Source organism: Cavia porcellus, unplaced genomic scaffold (genome assembly GCF_034190915.1).
Source record: "Cavia porcellus strain 051 isolate PalLab524CR breed Dunkin Hartley unplaced genomic scaffold, mCavPor4.1 scaffold_27, whole genome shotgun sequence".
Lineage (NCBI taxonomy): Eukaryota > Metazoa > Chordata > Mammalia > Rodentia > Caviidae > Cavia > Cavia porcellus.
In genome coordinates, this window is record NW_026947510.1 from 35,923,980 (window position 1) to 35,946,838 (window position 22,859).

General features: G+C 36.8%; 1 protein-coding gene across 1 annotated transcript; it reads left to right on the top strand.

The window, feature by feature from the left end:
• The first annotated feature begins 4,458 nt into the window (after window positions 1-4,458).
• On the top strand, window positions 4,459-21,773 carry LOC134473637 (C-type lectin domain family 2 member F-like). The gene is made up of 5 exons (XM_063238601.1): window positions 4,459-4,752; window positions 5,417-5,503; window positions 15,684-15,865; window positions 16,655-16,761; window positions 19,209-21,773. The coding sequence occupies exons 1-5, from the start codon at window positions 4,713-4,715 to the stop codon at window positions 19,321-19,323; spliced, it is 531 nt and encodes a 176-aa protein (XP_063094671.1). The 5' UTR covers window positions 4,459-4,712; the 3' UTR covers window positions 19,324-21,773.
• The last annotated feature ends 1,086 nt before the right edge of the window (window positions 21,774-22,859 follow it).

Genomic DNA, 22,859 nt, shown 5'->3' on the forward strand with positions numbered 1-22,859 from the left:
TTGATAACCCATCCTGGGTATTTGACAATGTTTGTATAAATGATTTCACTATCAGCTTTCTGAACAAACAGCCCAGAGGCAAATGTTCAGGAACCAGCCCCAAATTGGATTGCTTTTTATGCAAAATCAGAAAAAAAAGGTTTGGGCTGTCACAGGGATCTAGTTTGATATGACTGTGGCCATGTTGGATGTAACTACCATCTTGACTACCATGTGACCCTATTGTTACCATGGCTGATGAGTTCTGGGACAGGTTCCTATTTCTTGTGCTTGAAGAACAAAGAATTGGATGTGGCATGTGATGATAAGTAGAAAGTAGGAAAGTTTGTTAAGGTGATAGTATGCTCCAAGTGAGTTGGCTCTTGCCTAGGAAAAGAAAATGGCATAACCACTGAGGTTATAAGATACAAGGATTTGAAATGTGAGTGTTCTGGGGTGCCTTCAATTGGGGACTTCCACAGCATTACTGACCACATAACTGACAGTGTGCTGAATCATGTCAGCTGCAGCTGTTGTGTATGTTCTTTCTCATAATTTACTATTATAATTGGATATAGAAGGTGCAGTCCATAAGCATGAGCTTATAAGGTTATTGTAGGCAGTTCTGTCAGGTCTGGTGAACATGTATCCTGGTTTGGAATTTTGGAATTTTTCAAAACAGGAAGCTTAAAGGTCTTGGCTTTTCTTATATCTGCCTTCCAGTAATAAGTTTTAGAATAAGATGTAGGGGCCTTAATCCTAGGGCATTGCTCAGGTTCAGATGAATGGAAAGGAATGACTCCGTAGCTGCAGTCACATTATCTATCTTACTGGCAGGCTTTCCACAAACTACAGAATAAACAAAGCTATTAAGAAAGCTAGATGAGTTTTTCTTATTGGCCACTGGTATCCAGCCTATTTCATAATTGCAGTTTGATGTGCTGATAGCTTTTGAGAAGATCCAGGTATATTCTTGTTGGCTGAGATTCAACTTTGTCTAGCCTAGAAAATAAGCCCATTTGTATTGATGTGAGGTTCTGGGATCATCTTTTTTTTTTTTTCTCTTCGGTATGTTCTCCACTTCTGACCATTGCATAATTGGAAGAAGTGGTTTCCTTTCTCACAGAGAGAGAAGCATGAAGCCTTAATCATATACTCCTTAATATGTAAAAAGCTGAAAGTCTGAACAGAAGATATGTCACTATCTTGCAACATTTGAAATGTTTTAGTTAACAAAAAATTACCTTTAATCATGTACTACTGTTTGGACAAGGAATATGTTTGTGTTTTGCAAGAAGAACATAGTTTTATTGGGTTTATGTGAATGGTTTTCATTGTTACTATGATATCCTTTGTCTTGCCTGTGACACTATCCAAATTTATTGTTTCTTCTTTTTAGGTCAAAGGAAAGAAAAATGAATCCTATATTTAGGCTCTTTATGTATCACCATCATGTACATGGCACATAAATAGAAAAAACACTTTAAATTTAGTCCTTGGACTTAAACTTTCCATTTAAAGACACCGTATTTTCATTTATTTATAGCCATAAAAGCTATATTAAAATAAGTGTTCTGTATAATGTGAATCAATCCCATGCATTTGTATCTATCCTACCTTCTCCATTTAGCACATCTGTAGCTCTGTGACTTTTTGAATACTGGAAAGGCTTCTTGAGAATGTATTTTAGCTACAAATGCTAAAGAAATATAAAGATATTGTAAGACCAATCTTATCAACCATTTTCAAAGATAAGTTAGATAGCTTATTTCTTTTCTATGACCTTTTAATAATCAATCATTAACTGAAATTTAGGAATGAGAGTTTATAATGAGGTGATCTTTTCTTGCTATCATCTGTTTACTTCAATGTCTTAGACTGTAATAAGTTGCAGATCAGAGGAACTGTTTTATTATTTAACTGTCATCTGCTGATAGTTTGGTGCCTTATTAATATTATTACTTTTCTGTTTTTTCTCTAAGTGTATAGAAATATGAATGTGTATTTTGTCTCCACATTTAATTCTTTTCTTCAAATTGAAAGAATGTTAGTTAATGATGAAGTGATTTTTACTTCTCATAATTTGTTCTAGTACATGGTTTCAGTACATTATTTTTACATTTCTTGAATGGAGTTGGTACATGTACATCACACATCATGTTCTTTTTAAAAATTCCCTTCCTCTCCTCTCCCTGCATCATGCCTCCTTCAATTCTTTTTCCTTTGAGAAAAACGTATATCCCTGTTTTCTGTTATCTATCTTGTATTTTTACTCTTTCTTAATGTGTTGGGATTATCATGTAAGAGAAACCATGTGACATCTAAGCTTGTGTGTCTGATTCATTTCACTTGCTGTGGTCTCAAGTTGTATCCATTTTCCTAAAAACGATTCAACTTTATCATTCATTATGGCAGAATAGTACTCCATTTTGTAAATACCTTATTTTCTTTTATCTGTTCATCTGCTGATGAACATATTAGGCTGCCTCCAAGATTTAGCAATTGTCAACTATGCTGCTATGAAAATAGGTTTACATGTGTCACTGTAATATAATGTCTTTAATTTTTTCAGAAAGATACCAAGAAGGGGAGCAGTTGAGACAAATGTAACTTCTATATTTAACTTTTTGAGGGTCTCCATTATGATCTAAAGATCAGTTATACTAATTTTTATTCCCATCAGCAATGTAGAAGTTTTCTTTTTTCCACATAGCCTCACTAGCATTTGTTATTATTTGATTTCTTGAGGATGACAATTCTTGCTGCTGTATGATGTAATCTTAGTATTGCTTTAATTTGCGTTTCTCTAATGGTCAACGATGTTTGACATTTCTTTATTGGTCATTTATACTTTTTCTTTTGCAAAATGGTTCATTTCATTGCCCATATTTTGGTTGAGTCTTTTATTTGGGGTTAGTCTCTTCTAAAATCAATGTACAGATTTAAAGGAATCCAGTCAAAATGCCAACAGCAGTTTTCACAACATAACTGGATAAAGCAATCCTAAAATTTATATGGAACAAAAAGTGACCAGGAAGAGCAAAATAAATACTAAGTAACACAAGTAAAGCAGGAGGCATGAAAATAGTAGACTTGAAGTTATATTACAAAGCCATAATGATAGAAACAGCACGGTCCTGACACAAAAACAGACATCAGAATCAATGGGACAGAATAGAAGATACAGAACAACCTCAATCACATTCAACTATTTGATCTTTGCAAAAGCATACATTTGAGAAAAGATAACATCTGTAGTTAATAATGTGAAAACAGGTATAAACCCTTAGAAGATTAAATTTAAATCCCAACGTCTCATCATGTATAAAGTAAAATCACAATGGATCAATGAAGCAAATGTGAAAAAGAAACACTTAACCTGCTAGAAGAAACAGGTAAACATTTTGAAATCATAGGCGTAGGTATGGACCTCTAAACTAAACCACAAATGCACAGTCAATAGCACTGAGAATCTGCCAGTGGCATCATAACAAATTTTAAAAGTTTCTTCCCAGAAAAAAAAAAAAAAAAAAAAAAAAAACCACGAACAGAGTGAAAGTGAAAAGAAAACCCACAGTATAGAAAAATTATTTTGCCAACTACTCCTCAACCACAGGACAAATATTTGGAATGAATAAAGAACTAAAAAATAGACTCCTTCAAATAAGAAAACCCAACCAAAAAATGGAACAATTAAAATGAACAAATACTTCATAAGACTAAAAATGTCCAATAAAAACACTCAAAATCGCTGTCCAAAGGCTGGGGATTTAGCTCAGTGGCATAAGCGACTGCCTGGCAAGCACAAAGCTATGAGTTTAATCCCCCGAACAACAACAACAACAACAAAATCGCTGTCTATTGCAAATTTAAATAATACAGAGAATCCATGTTAAATGAATCCATGAATGTGTTACATTCATGTACCAATTTCACACAATGAATGAGAACATTATACACAGCAAACATGTACTATTAGAAAGTTCCTCATGTCATTTTGGCATGTATTAGAATTGTTATTGCACTGCCTCACTGAGAAAAATGAAGACACAGCTTCACTCAGTGACTACCAAAATACACAAACAGCAATGGATTCATTTTCCTGCATTTCCCTAATGCCCAGATAGAGCTCAGTTTATAAGCAAATTAAATAAAAATTATAAACAAAACAAAACCAATGTAGAAAAGGGTCACCATAGGGAAAGTTCACAATCCGCAGTACAGGCGATCTATATGTAAAAACGTGTATAAGATTTGAGATTTTAGGGAGATCCTAGAATGGAAAAGAAAAAAGCCATAAAAAGCCAAAAAAAAAAAAAAAAAAAAAAAAAGCCACTGCACTGCCACCCTATGCTTCCATCAGTACCAGTTAGTAGGTGGGAGGTTATGGACCAATCCGAGACCCTGTTCTTGGGCACCAGCCAATCGCAGGAGCTCAGCCCTCGCACTGCGGCAGGAGCCCTGCTGGTGTGGGCTCAAGCAGTTGGAGGGAGGGCACTGCCGGTTGTTGCCAGGCCTGCAGCTCTCAGCACGGTTCTTGGCCCACGCAGGTCTCTCTGCCACTTCAGATTTGCCGCTACTTCCGATTTGATGCGAGGCCTCCCTTCAAGGAGACTTACTCCGCAGTTCCTTAGGGTTTACAGGCACCCAGTGTGGCTGGCAGTTTTCTATCCATCCCCCGGATAATTCCTGCCTCTGTGATCACAGAAGCGCCTTTTCGGTGAAGGTTGGAGATGGAGGTAGAAGAACTGGAGAATAGGAGGAAAAGACTAGGTAAAGGTTTGCTAAAGGCAGGATGTGATGGCCGTGGCCTATACTGCAGAGGCTGAGGCCATCCTGGGCAGCTTAACCATATCCTGTCCCAAAATAAAAATAAAAAGGCCTCAGAATATGGCTTAATGATAGAGGGCCCCTGGGTTTGATCCCCAGTACCACCCCACACCCCGTTCCCACTTTCTCATCCTCAAAATGACTAAGGAGGATGAGGGCTTTTGTTCCAAAACCCCAGTTCTGATTTTAGCCCCTTTTCCTAACCCCATCTGGACGTTCAGCGTTTGGAGGGCAGGAAGGAGCAGAAAACAGTGCTCGCCATAAAAGCTTTAAGTTAAGGCAGTCTTCAGTAACTTTCCTCCTCCCCATCAGATTCCCGTACCTGTATATTGTAGCCTTTTTGGTTATGAGGCCCAAGAAGCTGAGTGGAGGAATTAGTAGCATGGTTCTGGGAAATGCGACCAACAGCTGGTGCCACAGGGAGCCACAGTGCTCTGCAGGCTGTGGCTGCTGCTAGTTACAGCTTGGTACCCTTAACACTTTCTGGGGGATGAATTACTGGGCTGGAAATGGGAAAACACACAGAACATGGAGAAGGATAAACATTCCCTGGTGTGTTGCTTGTGTTGCTCCAGAAGTTAATGACCTGTGTTTCCCTTACTCATAGTAAGAAGGAACATGGTAATCCTCGCAGTCTTCTTATGTGGAGGCCTTGCAATTCTTCTTTGGATGATGTTAAGATTTCCTAAAAGAGGTAAGTGAACATTAATGCTAGCATATTGAGTATTTTGCAAATTTAGCCCTCTGCTTTAACTGCCAGACCTAGTATTTCAATAATTACTTATTGAGTTCAAGCATAATGTCAGCTGCTGATGGCTCAAACGTGATGAGGGGCTGGGGCTCTTGCCTGCAAAGAATGTGTCTGTGACTGAAGAAGCAAACATAAAAGAACACAATTTTAACTCAGTAACATATACTTCTTACTTCCAACTTGTTTGAAGAGCATGACTGACACAACTTCTAAACATGCCCATCCATTCAGCTATTCTACTGTCCACCATCCTTAAAATATCTGCAGGGTATTTATGTTCTATATCAGGTCTCATATCATCTTGTTTTAGTCACTAGCACTACTCTGGTAAATCTTTTCTATACTACATCATCATTCTTTTCATGGCCAATTGAAACATCTCATCAGCAACGCAACATGATGTTATCTACCTCCCACCTTAAACAAAACAAAATCAGGGGCCACTGGGTCCTTCAGCCACCCATTTTTTTTCTCCTTGATACAATGGTAACTGCTTGAACGTTTTATTTGCTAGCTTTTTCCCTAATTTTTAACTTCCTATTTTTTTTCCTCCTCCTCCCCATATTGAACCCAGGACCCCATGCATTCTGAACACCTGCCATACAACTAAACTTCAACCTTCTGCTTAAGGTGCTGATTTGGTGGTGTTTGAGGGAGTCATGGTGCTGGAATGAAGCTCAAAGCCTCAGTCTTGCTAAGTATGTGTTCTCCCACTTAAGAACACCCAAGCTCTTTGCTTCTCTATTAAATCACTTCTTATCAGGCTGCCACTTCTTTTTTCTCTTGAATTTATCTTTCAAGTTTACCAATCATTGTCAGTTTGCTAATTGCAGTCAATCTTAGTCAGGCTCCATTTTACTTCTTCCAGAAAATAAATTCTCCCTCTTGCTTAAAAGATACTTACCTTTTTCTCTTTGTTTTTTTCCTAAGTTGTTTCTGCTATGTTCTTAATGTCTTTTATCTGTGGTCTTCCTTGTCTCAACAAATATTAAACTGAACCTTTCAATTTTAAAGCCCCAAACCGCTAGTCATTTATTAACTGTTTTCCTTCTCGTGTCCTAAATATCATAATTACACCTGTTGTTTCAACAAACAGAATCTTAACACTTGTCACTATCTGTAGTGTTGTCATCCTGTGCCTAGCCATTGATTTGTTTCTTTTTTATTCACTCTGTCAAAGGTGATTTCCTTGAACAACATAGTACACAGAAATATAATGTCAGTCAAATGTTATCCATATATGTAATGTAGTTTACATTTCTGAACAGCACATTAAGAGAGTGAATAGAGTGTATAAAAATAATTCAAACTATATTTCATTTAGCCTAGTCCAGCCAATTATTATTCACTATGTAAGAGAAAAAAATTAATTTTTTCATTTTCATATTAAGTTTCATATTCACTGTGGATGTTATATTTGGAGCATATCTGAGTTTGGACTTGCCACATTTTCATTGCTAAGTATCTATATGGGGCTAATATGTACAATAGCATATTTAAAAAGTCTAAAGTGTATTTTTAAAATTTAAGTTTTGTTAGTGCATGCTTGCAATACAGAACAGTGATGTTCTTTTGGGGAAATTACTACATGCATGTTGTGGTTTGTGTCTAGATGTCCTCCAAAGCCTCATGCAGTGATAGAGATTTTTCAGAAGTAGTTGAATCTAGAATGTGTGATGCTGGAATTAAGGGTGTGTGATTAGTAAATTAATCCACTGATTGGTTTAGATAATTCTGGTTAAGATTAAAGGTGTGAGTGCTACACCCACCCTAGGGTGAGTAACCTGCAAACAATGTCAGGGACAGAAATCCTCTCATCTTTCCTACTTTGTTGTTCTGTCTGTCTTTTGTCGCCATGAACTGTAGTCCCTCTTCCATGTATCTCCTTGACTTTGAGCAAACTCATTATGGACAGAAACCTCTACACACTGTGTGATTAAATAAATGTTGCCCTATTTAACTTTGGATGTTGGAATTTTGGCTCAGCAATGAGAAAAATGCACTAAAACAGATTTTGGTACCATAGAAATGGATAGTTACTGTTTCTATGCCTGAGCATGTGATTCAGGAGCATTTGGAAATAGCTTGGGAGAAGATTTTGGGAATGTTTAGAGATGCTGGCTGAAAAAGTAGAGCTGGAATGCCTGAGGCTATACTGTATAAGAGATTCTGATCAAATAGAAATGGTAAAGACCAGGCTCCAGAGGTTTCTGCTGGCAAGAAGGACGGCATTAGTTTCTGGACTCCAGAAGATATATGTTATGCCTTGGCAGAAAGTTTGTGTGCATTTTTCTTCAGTCCAGAGAGTTTGCTTGAGACTGACATTAAGGACAGCAAACTAATTAATCTTGCAGAAGTAATTTTAAGGCAGTCTAGTGTTAAGGTGGTGGCTTGATTACTTGTGGGGGTGTGTATCCAGATTTGTGTTGAGAATCAGGAACAAAGAGCCCAGCAGAATGATTTAAAAGATTGTGAATTTATCTAGAAAGAAAGCTCTAGTAAAGGTATGGATTGCAAAGACAAGAGTAGAAGAGAATTTGATTGCTGAGCAAAAATAGAATAGAAAAAGTGGCCTGAAAGCAAAAGGATTCCACCCTTTGTGGCCTCAAAACTGCAAAAGTGAAAGATGCTTTGAGAAGAAAACCATGGCACACCATGTACCAGGATGACAGTAGCCTGGAGAATTTGCTACTCAGAGCTGGATTCAGAGTATTCAGTGATCTAAGCATTTGAGCCTTACAGTGAAGAGAGAGGATATACTGGCTACAGTTCCAGAAGACAATAGATTTTGCCACCATCCACTTGGCTCTTGTTTTAGGCACATTTGAAATGAAAGAGTTGTAAGGTCAAGAAGGCTTCCACCCAGATTATGGTAGATGGCCAGTCAGCGTGCTCTGAGAGGACATGTTTGTGAAGCTGTGCCTGTGAAACATAAGGTACACTGGAGACCCTAAATGTCTGGAGAAGCCTAGAATATGAATAATCTGAATAAAACTGCAAGGAGAGAGCAGAACAGGCTCAAGAAAGAAGCCATAAGAGCAGCATCGCTGGAAGTGCCTTAGGGGCGAGCCACCTAAATCCTTTGGAGCTCATATCTTACCATAGATTGTATCAGATGCTGTGCATGGAACTATAGGGCTGAATATTTGATATTTGCTCTGATGGAGTTTGGATTTGCTTTGGTTCCATTCCTTTGTATCCCCCTGTTTGTAACATTTGGGATATAATGTCTACCTTTTTCTATTGAATATTGGAAGAATTTAACTTTCTTTTCATTTATACAGGAGGCGAATTGGGAGTTGGAGTTTTTACAATACTAAAACTGTTTGGACTTTGGCAATTCTTAGAAATGGAATAAAGGAATTTGCCTGAGTCTTTGAGAGGTCAGGGACAGAACATTATGCTTTGTGTCTAGATGTTCCCTCAGAACCTCATATGGTTTTAAGGCTTTTGAGATGGCTGAGTCTAGAATGTATGACACTGAGTTTAACAGTGTGACTAATAAATCAGTCTACTAATTGGTTTGGTGGAGTTAGGATTTAGGGTGTGAGAGTTACACTCACCCTACGATGGGTAGCTTGCATGCAATATAAAGGGTAGAAAGAATCTTGTCACAGATCACCCATCTTTTTCTGTCTACTGTCACCATAAAATGGTGATCTTATGTATGGCATCCTGCTTTTGGAGCTAGCTAATTACACATTGAAACTTTTATCAAACTGTGAATGAAATAAACTTTTTCATCTTTAAGTTTGGATTTTGGATATTATGTTTGAACAATAACAAAAAAGTAACTAAGAAAATGCATATAATATATGTTGATTACTTATAATAGTTTTAAATGTCTTTTCCTTCCTTATCCAATTCTTTCCTCATCTACAATATCTATTGTCCAATTTTCAGTTTCCTTTTCTTTATTAATTCAATTTTCTATATTTTAGATTTTCTGATAAAAGACAGCATGTGTATTTAACTTTCTGATTCTGGTTTTTTTAGTTTAGTCTGCTGATTTTGAGTTTCATCTATTTTCCTGAAAATTACTTGATTTTATTCTCATTCACTGCTGAATAAGTTTCTTGTTTAACCACCTCACATTTTCATTATCCATGTATCTGGAAATGATCATGAGTAACTTTTTGGGACTTAACTATTGGAAATTGTGCACCTATCACATGAAAATGCAGATGTTACTGCAACTTGCTGTCTTTGTTTCAAGAATACACCAAAATCAGGCCCAAAAAAATTACTATTTTTGATTTATGAGGAATCACCATATTTATTGTTGGCTTTGGTGTGACACAGAGTGAAAGCAAACATTCAACCTATTTACAGTACTAAATTCAATTACTAGCAATGTATTGTGAGAAGAGAACAACTACCAGCAATGTCGACATCTAAAGAACCAATGACCTACCTATCAACCATCTTTGAAATGCTTTTGACTCTTTTACTAACCTAGAAAGTTAAAGATAGAGGAATAATGTAGAATAGGCAAGGAAAAAAAAAGAAATAAAAATAATTAGGAATAAGGCATCAAAAGGAAGATAAAAAAGAAATAATAAATTTTCTTCATCATAATTATATACCAGGAAAAAAAGAGATATTTGAGATGTTATATAAGGGGAAAGAATGAAAGGAAGAAAGAAAGTAGGTATGAGACGATAAATGGAAATTGAGGGAAGATTTTGGATCGTTGAATTCAATTAGTTAACTAGCACAAACATAAATTTAGAATTCCCAAAGGCAAAACCCTTAATCTGACACAAGAAGTATATTAGTATGCAATGAAACAAGGATGTAGAGAGGGGAAATTTGAAAGTGCATGGCAGGGGGAAGGGAGGACACCAGAAAAGAATTTAAGTGCATAATGAGAATAATATATAGGGAGATTGATTTGATTAATGAACTAACAAATATAAATTTAGCCAGTCCTATTAATGCTTGATATGGGAGGAAATAATACATGATGGTAAGAGAATAATGAAAACAAAAGCAATATCCAATACTTATAAAGTCTTTCTTGGTTACTTTTCTCTCATTTCTGAGACAAAATACCTGACACTCAAAATTAAGGAAGGCAAAGTTTATTTATTTCACAGTTTATGAAGATTTCAGTCCATAAGCAGCTGGCTCCACAGCAGTGAGATATGGCACAGGGGCAACACTTCAAGGTAGCAGAAGACAGAAAAAATAGCAAGAGCAAAAATGGGGAGAACAAACTTCTTTTCCTCTCTTATATAGTATGCAGGTTAAGAACCCCTAGGGAAGGTATAGCGCATAATCTCCCTGACCTCCTCCTGAACAGGATGAGGATGTTTACAAAGGGCCCTGGCCCCATGATGAATTACTTAAACTTCTAAACTTCTCAAGTTGACACAGTGTATCAACCATTACAATCTTCCACTTGTCAACTTGGCAACCAGACACATTTCTTTAAACTGCTTTCCAGATATAATGCATGCTTATTATTATCATTTTACAACTTGAACATTATAACACAGGATTAACAATCCCTAACAACCATTATTAAATCTGTCAGCATTATATTACATTAGAACCATAACATTTTGCCACTGGCTCCCCAAAGACTCATGCACATTCTTTTATGCAAAAGTCATTTAATCCATCTGCAAGTTGCCAAAATCCTAACAGTTTCAGCATTTCTGAGAAGTCCAAGTCCCAAGTCTCCTCAAGATGTAAGGCAAATTCTTACCTGCAAGCCTCTGTACAAATAAAAATAAAGTTAAACATACCAAACATTCAATGGCACAAGGTAAACATTTTCATCCCGAAAGTTACAAATGGGCATACAAAGAATTGGGACCAAAGCAAGTCCAAAATCCAGAAGGGCAAAAATTAAGTCCTGTAATTCCACGTGCAGAATCTGATGCAATCTGTGGCAAACTGTGAGCTCCAAAGGACTTTAATGAATCTATCCCATGGCTCTTCTGGTGGTTACAGTTCCCAAAGCTTCTCTCCTGTTTTGTGCCTCCTTGCAGCTTTCCTTATATGATTAGTGTTCCTGGATTTTCCAAATACCTAGAGTGTCCAGTACACTGTGGGCCTCACATTGACAGCTTCACATTGCCCTTTCAGAGGCACGCTTCTTGGCTTCCCAGGCCTTCGGAAATTGAGATGGAAGCCTTTTAACCTGATAACTCTTACATTATGCATGTACCTAAAACCAACACTATGTGGATGATTACAAAGTCTGTTGTCAGCTGGAGCAATTGCCAGACTTTATTCTCTCTTAGCTTTGGGGACAAATTTCTGGGTCACTGGGCATTCTAACTGAGAAATAAATTTTCTATGCTGCTGCCATTCTGGAATATAATGCTTTTCAGCTTTCTCCTCAAAACAAAGTCTTTCATTTTTGCAGTTTGGGGCTACAAAAAGTAGTGGCTTATTGCTTCTTATGATGCCCTCAGGACATTAGTTATATTCTTCTGTTTCTTCTCGGCAACTAAGTTTTCTTTAGTTCTGTTTTTGTAACCAACAACATTACTGAAGCTTCCTATCTGGCCAAACTCACAATGTTTTAAGTCACCCTGCTGGGCTCCTTGCTCTTGATTCACAACATAAATCTGACTAAAATCCTCCAACAATAACCATGTTACCACCTCAACATTTGACTGTCTTGAAAATTATTTTGCCAGGTTAATTAGTTCACTACCTTAATCTCAGTCTCAGACAACATCTCTGTACTTAAGCAAAATGCAGAGAAAGTTTCTGCCAACCTATAACATACAGCATCTCCAACAACCAACGCAGTCCTTCTTCTCAGCAGAAGCCTCCCTAGTCTGATACTTACCAGTTTTCCAATCTTCTGAGTCTTGACCAGAATTTCCCACACAAAACAGCCTAAGATGTTCCAGCACTACTCTTTCAGGTGACATCTCCAAATCTTTCCCAAACTCTTCCCACAAGTCATTCCCAAAGACTCCTGAACCACGTAGTGGTTACAGCAACAATCCCACTTCTCTGGTACCAAGTTCTGCTTGCTTGCTTTCCTCTCATTGTTGAGAGGAAACCAAAACCCAAAATTAAGGAAAGAAAGTTTTATTTAGCTTACAGTTTGTAGAATTTTGAGTCCATAATCACCTGGCTCCAAGGCTGGATGGCATGGCACAAGGACAACACTTCCAAGACAGCAAAAGACAACAAAAACAGCAAGAGCAAAAGGGAGGAGAATAAGCCTCTTTTCTTCTCTTATATTGTAGACAGACTGCCACCTCCTAGGATGGGTGTAGCACTCACACCATCTCCCTGCTGTCCTTTTGCACAGGATGAGGATGTTTACAAAGACCCTGGCCCCCTGCTGGTCACTTAGTTAAACTTCTAAACCTCTCAAGTTGACACAATGTATCATTACAAACTTTTGCAAACATATACCCATCTTGGCATCCCAATGAGAAACATGAACAGGTGCACAAACAAATTTTCCCTCTTGTGATAATACTTATTTTAGAGTCATTGTATTGGATGCAACCTGGTAGAAAATGTTGTGAAGTATTTTTACTTTTTAGTCCTAAATTCTTCCCCTCTCAACAAGGAAGACAGTAATTTGGAGCAGGCAAGATATTGAGCACTGTCCCTCTGTGATTGTGGGTGATCACTAGACAGGATGACTAGTGGTGCCACAAGTTCCATCTGCCAGGTTTACATCTTTTCCATAATGGGAATACTAAGGGCACTGGAAACTCAGGCTTGTAGTGGGTCTGTCACCTGTATAGTCTGTGGGATGATCCAGAGCATGCATTCCTAGATGCTATTTTTGGAGCCACAAATGTCTCCTGTCTGATTAATAGTGTTTTCTTTGAATGTCCGAGCAGATCAGAAATAGGATGAGGTCTTAGGGACTGTGTTTGTTTGAGGCATCCTACATGTCTGTTACCAGGTTCCCTCCTGCCAAACTTCAGGAGGCTGAGTTCATTGCCTGCCCTAGTAATCAAATTGCTGCCATGTAAGGCTGCTAATCCACCTCACTACGATTCTCCCCGCAGAGATTTTGGTCTCTAATGAAATATGGGCTGCTGTGTTTCTCTCAATCTCACGATTGTCGTTTACTGTATTGCAGTCACCTTTTTCTTGGGCTTTTCCTTTTATGAAGGCAAGATGTCTGTTTCTTCCTTGTAGCTCACTATGGTATACTGTGGACATGGAGAAGCTAGGGAGTTTGTGCCTACGCAGAGTGCATTACTTAATTCACCAAAATCAATTTCACCAAAATAGCTTGATATAATCAGAGGCAGGGATTATGGAGGGTGATTTCTAAGATATCTTCCCAACCAACACTATCAAAGTAGAGGATTTTCACTCCTGTCTGAGCTCATTTGCCTAAACTCAGATCTTGTCTTTTCAGTAACAGAGTGAATGTTCAGAGGTAAATTTATACTTTTACTACTACATTTGGAATAAAGTTCTTCCTCTTCACAGGTCACAGGTCACTCAATGTGGAGTGCATTGCTTTAGTTAATTTAGTTGTACATCTAAGTAGCAGTGTTCCAGAGTTTGGCCTGTTGCTGCTACTTTCCTCGAGCTTCATTTCCCTGATTTCCTATAGTTCTCCTATCTCCTCAGAGATCTATGTACCTCTCATTTTGGACAAATATTTAGGAGGGACTTGTGAGTGCTGGCTGCCCCTGCCTTCTTGCTTCCATACTCTAGAGTCTATCTTAATTTTTTAAAAATGAGTCAAATATGTTCACAATTCTGCAATTATATATCATTAATTTGGATTAAAGTCAAGACCAATCAATGGATTCCGGTGTTCAGATTGGAGATGTCCCATATTACCTCTCTGATATCACCTACTGCTTGCTCATTAGCTATGTCTTCAGGGACGTGTACATCCTTACTCTCCGGTGAATAATCATTTATAGACCGTTTACCTCAGTCATTCACACTCCCTCTTCCCATTGGTTAGGAAGATCTTACCCTAACCCTCTTTTGTATCACCTTCTTCAAGCTTAAAAAGCATTATTTTCTCTTTTGAACTTATATTGTGCACTGCAAGAAAATTGCAACTCTTTTCAGAAGTAATCCTGAATCCCTTCCCTCTGATCTATTTTATTTTAATTATATAATTTCAGATATGTCAGCTTCATGAAAGTAAATTATTTTCATGTTATATAAATAATTGTAATTCTAAAGCCACAAAGTCTGGCATGAGGTAAGTGCTCAACTGACAGTTGCTGAAAAAATTAATGAAAGAGTATGTGAATTAGTGAGTAAAAGACAAAACTTATCTGTAAGTTCTGGCTTTAAACCAAATATTTGAATTTGTGGATGTTCTTGATTTGAACTTGGCACTTAAAAATAAATTTGAACTTGACACTTTCAAAAAAGTTTGGTAACCTAAATTATTTTCAATTAACTTTCATACAAATTCTCATATGTACAGAAACATCTTGCTAGTTTATCCTTCCAGTTCATGCTCTTTCCAAAGTTTGACTATGAGGCAGTCATATAGTTCAACTTTGAGTGGGGTTGCGTTAAATTTTGTTTCTCACAGATTTCTATCCTAACAAATTTCCTGTACCTAGTGTAGTAAACGAAGGAATGAAATATGGGTGACAGAAACTGGTAAAATCTCAGCATTTATTTTCCTTCTAATGTCTTTGATTTAAAGACAAAAGTTGAAAGTTTTAACTTTTGGGAAAATACTGTACTTGAGACACAATTGAGTCTCAGTTAAACCAATAATTTAGAAACAGATCTTTGAGGTAATGAAGTAGATGGAGTTTTTTTCAGTGAAACTTTTTTCAGATAGCATAGTACATTTTAGGAATTGAAATAAACCAATAATGATTCCAGAAGCATGAGTAAAAATGGAATGAAATATGACTACATGATATAGAAATTCTGGACGTTTTCTTGTTTGCTATTGTTGTTTTATGAATAGATTCTTATCCTACAATACTAATTTATTTCATACTCAATTGTTGATATTCATTTGTTCTTGATATTCAAGTCAAATATCCCTGAGTTGATATTTACATTAAATTATTCAAACTGAATGAGAAAGTAACATTTCATCAACATAAAATACATAGAAGTCTTTTATATGGAAAGTCAGACCTTTTCTTTCACACTTTCTTTTTTATCACTATGTTAATTTTAGTTGGAATTACAAGGAGTGGTACAAATTGCTCAGATGATACAAGGACATGTCCACAGAACTGGGACCTGATCAATCAGACCTGCTTCTTTGAGTCTGAACATGAAGTTACTTGGGTTGAGGGACAGAAACTTTGCAGAAAACATCATGCATCTCTGGCCAAGATCTTCTCTCAGATTGAAATAGTAAGATTGTTTCTCAAAACACATCTAACAATTCCATGAGCTGTTATATGGGAAGGATATTTGTTGGTTTTTTTCTCTTAGACAACAAAACAGTGAACTATCTTAGTCCTTGTGGAGATTACACCCAAGAGAAAGGGACAGGTAGTCAAAAGCAATCATAATTAATAAGAAAATTACATAGTATTTTGGAGATTAGTAAGTTTTATGAAAAAGGTTACAAAGTAATGAAATGTCACCAACTGAGTAAGTTACAGGAAAAGTTTTAGCTCTTTAAGAATATGATGTCTGAGCAAAGATGTAAAGGCGGGTAAGAAGTTAGTTAAGAAGCCCTTTTTCAGGTGTCTCTAGGAAGGCTGCCTGAAAAAGAAAACTCTTTTTCTTTTTGGAAAAAAAGACACTCTTGGAAAAGAACATTCAGGTCAGGGCTAGAATGCTTCAGGAACAGAAAAAAAGGCAGCCAGTCTCTATGTTTAAAGAGAGAGGTGTGGATGTTTATCACAAAGGTCATTGTAAAGACTTTAGGTTCTTGTTCCAAGCAAAACAGTAAGATGTTTCAGAATTATATGCACAATTGTGATATGGTGTCACTTCAATGTTAAAAGAATCATTTTCCTTGCTGTGATGAGACTGGCAGCTGAGTGACATAAAAAGGCAGGAAATTATACTACCAATCAGTTACAATAACCCTAGTTAGTGGATAATGGACTCATACAAGGAGAGTAGCATTTTGTGTGGTAAAAATGAAAAACATAGGCAAGATCTGTGATACTTGTCTGTATTTTGTCCCAGGAATCTGTGAAGGACTATACAATAAACTCTACATACTGGATTGGGCTGAGAAAACACATTTCTGACAACAGCTGGAGATGGATAGATGGGAAATACTTTAATAATTGGTAAGCCTTATTGACATTTATTTACTATAGAATGTGTTGAGCATGGCAAGAATTCTGAATCTATCAGCAGTTACCACTGTAGTTTCCTTCACGCTCTTCCCCTAACCAGTCCTGCACAAACCAAAGAGAATATCCAGAGAGCCAGGCTTTCCTCAGTGAAGCTTTGCCTCAAAGGGCAACATTTACTTCCAGGTGTAGAATTGGACTGTTCTACATGTGAGACAGAAGTGTTCTGTTCATCCTAGACTTCATGCAAGTATGATTAGTTTGGTTCTTGTCTCCTTTGGACCTTTTGTACTTATTTATTATTTAGATCTGTCCTTTGAGTTCTTCATTGATGGGACAGTATTCAGTTATGTAAAGAAGTCTGCAGTTTGCACATTCATCAGAGTTGTGGAAACAAGGGAAGCACAATGTGAAAAAACTTGCTCAGTTTAATTAAAATCCCTGAACTCATCTGTACTTGTTGGATTAATTTTACTCATAGGTTCCATTTTTGTTCTAAAACTATTAAAAGTTTTTCCTAACTTGTGTGTATGAAGTATTTAGAATGGTATTATGTTCTCTATAGAGAAATCATTATGCTCCATGTACTGAGTCCTTCATGACAGACACTCACTTTGTGACAATAATATAATGCACCTACGTGCTACATTATATATATTTCATGGTAAATTTAGTAGCCAAAGTTTGTAAATTTAGAGAAGCTTCTGTGATTATTGTATTTACATCACGTTTGGGGTGAACGTATGCAGTAACTTGAGAACAATAGTGATTTGAAAATGCCAATTACATTTTAACCTTGAAAGTGTGAGATAAAATATTATACAAATTAACTTTTATACATAAAATATAAGCTAGCTTTTTTATATTTTCTTGAAAGAATATGGTAACACCAAAACATGGTGCTATGTTTTATATACAATCCCAGATTTTTTAAAAAATGAGAAAGAAGTAGAAGCTATTCGTTGATAAAAGGCCATGTATTTCTGTTGCTTTGATAATAAACACCAGGCCAGGCAGACTAAAAATAGTTGTGAAGGCTACAAGTGCAGGCGTAAGGTGCTGGCAGCATTGGTTTCATCTGTGGCCTGTTTCCTTGTCTTGTAACAGGTGAACATCTCAATCTTCACGTGGTTTACTTTCTGTGTATGTTCAAGTCAGTGTATCAAAAATCCCTCTTATAAGAACACAACATATTGAATTAGGTTTCCTAAAAAGAGATCATATAAAATTATTAACCCTTTTGAAACCTTAGATCAGTTATGGTTCCATTTGAAACAGTGAGAGTTAGGGCTTCAACATACAAAATCTGGGCAGAACATAATTCATAATAGTTGGTGAGTTCTCAGCTGGTACTGAGAAACACAAAAGCCATAACAATACTGTTTTCTCTCTCTACCTGCATGTTCTACAAGCATGGATTCATGCAACCGAGCTTGAAAACATCAGGAAAAAATAACTAGTCTATAGTGACCATGTACAAACAGTTTATCATTATTCCCTAAGCAATTCAGTATAACAAATATTTACACAGAATTTGCATTGAATTAGGTAGTACAAGTGATGCAGGGATCCTTCACAGTCTGCAGGAGAATGTAGATTAAATGCAAATAGTGCAACATGTATAGAAGACTTAAGCTTCTGCGGATTTTGGTATCCAGCAAGTTGGAGGTCTTTGAACTTGAGGGTAATGACAGATGGATGTACACAGATGTTTTGGAAATAGGCAGAATAAAACTCTGAAAGTAACCTAAAAGTTAGTAAAGTGTACACTGGTGTTGTCAAGCTCAAAAAACTGCAGTGTGGAAAACATCTTCATTCAGTATAAACAGAAATCATCGTAATTTACCATCCTACATTTTTCACTATGAATTTTCTATTTCATGCATTTATATGTGACCTAAAATGTGAATTGAGAAAACCTTTTCAAAGTACTTTGTTTATGATACTCTGTACATCATGCTGAATCATGTTGAGAATACTTATTTTGCCATGGTGGTAGCTGCAGAGTGGCCAAATTAACACCAATTTCAGCGTTAAATTGCACCAATCTTACAATGAATGAAAGGCAATCAATGAAATGTGAATTATATTTCCCTTTATATCATCTGTAAATGTCTAGATTCATTACTTTTTATCTTGAAGCATAAAGGGAGGAATACAATCTTCCACAAAATCATTTTCATGTTTTCTATGTTAGCAAAAGCAAAAAAGTGCAGGACTGTATTGTTAATGCAATGGATTAACAGTTTTCTCTTATACACCAGCAGTTCTGATCTAAAGGTTAGAGACTAATAAATGGAAAAACAGTTTATTTCATTTCCTGTGCTCTTTCTACATTGCACATCTGGAAACATTGTTACTAAAGCACAGAATGTGTGAGACTATGCTTTGTTACATTTTTATGAGATCCAATAAAGACTCTCTGTCTCTTTCTTTTCTAGGTTCAACATAAGTGGTTCAGGAGATTGTGCCTTTATGAATGATGATGGCATAAGCACTAGCAGTTGTAATGATACAAGAAGATATTTGTGCAGCAGAAAAAGCTATTGTATTTAGAATGGTTCTACTGCAAATAGAGAAAAAAATTCATATTCTGTCCATTTTAAACTCATATAGATACACTTTTCCTTTCAACGTGTCTTAAATGAGTCGATGAAAATTTAAATCAGTTTCATTTAAATTTAACTAACTGATAAGAAGCCTAAGAATTAAACTGAGTTTCACATGATGTTGCTACCCCACTTAAGTTGATGTATGCATGCCAGTGGTCTCAGAACTGGATTCCCAGCAATGCCTCAGTGCAACAAAATGGAGAGACTGAAAGATCCTTGCACCACTCTAAAATTCTGATGAATCTGCCTAAAAGAAGGTAAAGCAGCAACTCCTGAACATAACAGAATGGAAAGCAACTGAAAGGACAGAAAGATTTTTCTACCTTCTGCTGCTGAAGAACTCCAGACATCCATTCAACTAAATATGCCTAAAAGAAAAGAAAGAGTCGCAACTTTATGTGAACATTAACAGTGTTTCACTCATTCATAGTAATATGTAAGAATTCTCATTCAGAATCTGTAAAGATGACGCTTGGGAGAAATACTCAGAGGTTGATTAGGTACTGTATTGCCATCAGAGACCAAATTTCCAGAAAATAAAATTCATACTGAGCCATAGACAACTCTCCATGATTCTGTACATCCTTAGTCCATTACTAAATAGAAGAATCACTTAAATTAACCAGATTTCCTATTACCACTATTCCTGAAATGAGTGAAGAAATCAGTCTTTGTGACATGCATCATGCTGAGTAAAATATGAATGTTTAGAAAAGACCACAAGGAAAAAAGACCTGATTGTCACTAGTTAGCTTGATGACTTCATGATACCATTGCCCACTCTGTGGCTCAAGGACTTCTAAAAGGGGAAGATTCCATGAGGGCTTCCATGCTATTACCAATAGGCTGAGCATTCTTGTTCAGGTTGGATAGAAATCATGAATTGGCAAATACAACTCTCAGCCCTTAATTTTGTGGCCGAGTTACTGTTTCTCCTCCTCCTATTTCCCATCCTCATCCCCTTTATACCTCTTCTTCCTCCTCTTCTTTCCTTTACATTTTCCTTCTGTTTTTCTCCCTCTTCTGGCTTCTCTTCACCTGTCTATCCTTCTTCTTTTTCCCACTTCTTCTCTGTCTCTTTGTTCTTTTTTTCCTCTCCTTCTTCTCCTTTTTCTTAATCTTCATCTCCTTGTCCATTTTGCTCTTACTGATGCTGGCTTACCCCCTGCTGTCCCTTCTTTTTTCTTTCTCCTCCACTCTAAACTTCTTTAAAGCCAGTGACTTTTAGGGCTTAGTAAGTAGTTATTTGTGTTATATAATCCTTGGATATTCCCAATTTTCTACTCAGCAGCTGGAGCTCATCTATATACCTCTTCATGGATGTCTGGAGTTCTTCAGCAGCTTTGGGCATCTCTCAAGCATAGTCACAGGGCTCTGTGAGTCTTGGCTTGGCACTGTTGTACCACTCCAGCACGTTTCAGAAGTCCTCTGATTGGCAAGTATTCTCAAGACCAAAGCTCTCTTTATGATATACTGTTAGTGCAACCTGCTTATCCCATTCTCCTCAGTTAAACATCATGAGAAGGCAGAAAAATCAAGACTTTATTGTGACATGTGGAGCATTGCAGGGAGATAATGCCAAGAAGAGAGTCCTCCTGGCCTAACTGGAAAAGGGTAATGGGGATGCTACTTAAGGAAAGACCATGGCTGACATGTTCATTGTTCTGCATTTCTTAGAACCGTTTTAGGACTTTGAGTACAGTGGGAGGAGTCATCTGGAGAGATTTTAGGGTGATGTCATGTAGGATAGGTCTGTTTGGAGCTTGCAGCAGCCAACTCAAATATCTTATAATGTGACCATGAACCATCTAGAGTAACCTCAGCTCTCATGGTGACAGCTCTTGTGAACTGCAAAAATGACTGATGGACATCTGCCATTTCAACCTGAACTGATAAAGCCAAAGTTGTGACTAGAACTCCTTTCAAAGAGTCTCTATGAGCGACTGCTACAGTGTTGATAATGATTTAATAGGGTTTGGGGAGTTGGAAGATGATGGCAGTGGGACCCAGTCCCTTGCATATCTTTGCCCTGTCAGGCACAGTCTTCCTGACAGAGAAGGCAGTAGCACCTGAACAGACAGGAGTGAGGGAGGACCATCACAGCCAGGGCTCCTGTCAGCAAAGAAGGAGCAAGCTGTGGTGTAGGGTGTTGTTGAGACAAACTTCAGTGTTGGCTGAAAGACATGTGCTAGTCCTGGGTCACTTTCAAGGGAGCAAAGAGGAGACATGATGTGGCTGGCACTGAGATGATACTCACTCTGGATATCTCCAAATTGGATCTTATTGTCATAACTCATTGTGACTTGAATGATGATCTCTCTGAATTCTCAAAAGCTGAGTTCCTCAGATTTTTGGTAATTCTTAAACACATTTCAGAGAGAGTAATAATTAACATCTGACCACCAATAAAAATCTCTTTACTTTTCAAATTACTTTAGCCTAAATTTTTATTATTTGTATATTTATGACCATAATGAACAGCTTTATTTTAGTATTAACTTGTACTATGAACTATGGTATTTTTATTAAGTAGTTTTCTTAAATGAGCAAATTAAAATTGATTGTATACCTAAGGTTATATTAAAATGATAGAACTACATATGAAATAGAATTCTGTCTTATGCACATGACAGATATTTAATGTACATGGGAACTAGTATAAAAATAAATCATATTCAGTATCACAGAAATCACATTCAACACTTCTTGTATTCTCTAGAGGGACAGAGATTTGCTAGTGTATAAAATATGCTACCAAGTTAAACACATGTTCATTAACATATGATTAGGAACCTGTGGAAGAATAAAAAATTTCTTAGTTTTTCACATTCCTGTGCTGCAAAATATAACTGTTGTCACCAAAAGGAGAAAATGGAATGGGCTTGTGCATGTTCAAAGGGATGGCTTAAATGGGTTCTTCACTGATGCCCTCGGGAGTGGTGATGATCGCATTGAGGGTGATGTCTTGTATCTCTTCATCTTTAAACTGCCATCACAGTTGGACACAATGTTAGAGGCAGAGTGATCAGTGATAAAGACTTTTAAGCTAAGAAGGGAAACAGAGATAAAGAAAGACATTGGGGTAAACTTCACGATGACCGCAAAGGACAGGAGTTTGAACATTTAAAAGAGCATATCTTTTCAGTCTAGGTAAATGTGATTCATCTTCTTTTAATTTTCTCCAATGACAGTATCTAGTGTGAACCTTTCACATTGGTATCAGATCATGATATGCTGCGTTCCTCTCCGTAAGTTCACTTAGATTTCGCATTCTTAGTGACGTCATCCTGACAACTCTGTTAAATTACAGTGTTCCTACACTAACATTATTAATCAACTCTGTTTTATTTTTCTTTTTTTAATATAGCTTATTGTACAGTGACATATGACATTTATTAATTTTAGTCTTTTAAATATGGTTAATTTTCCTGGAGTGGAAACCTTGTGAGTAAAGGACTTCTGAATGTTAATTTCATATAT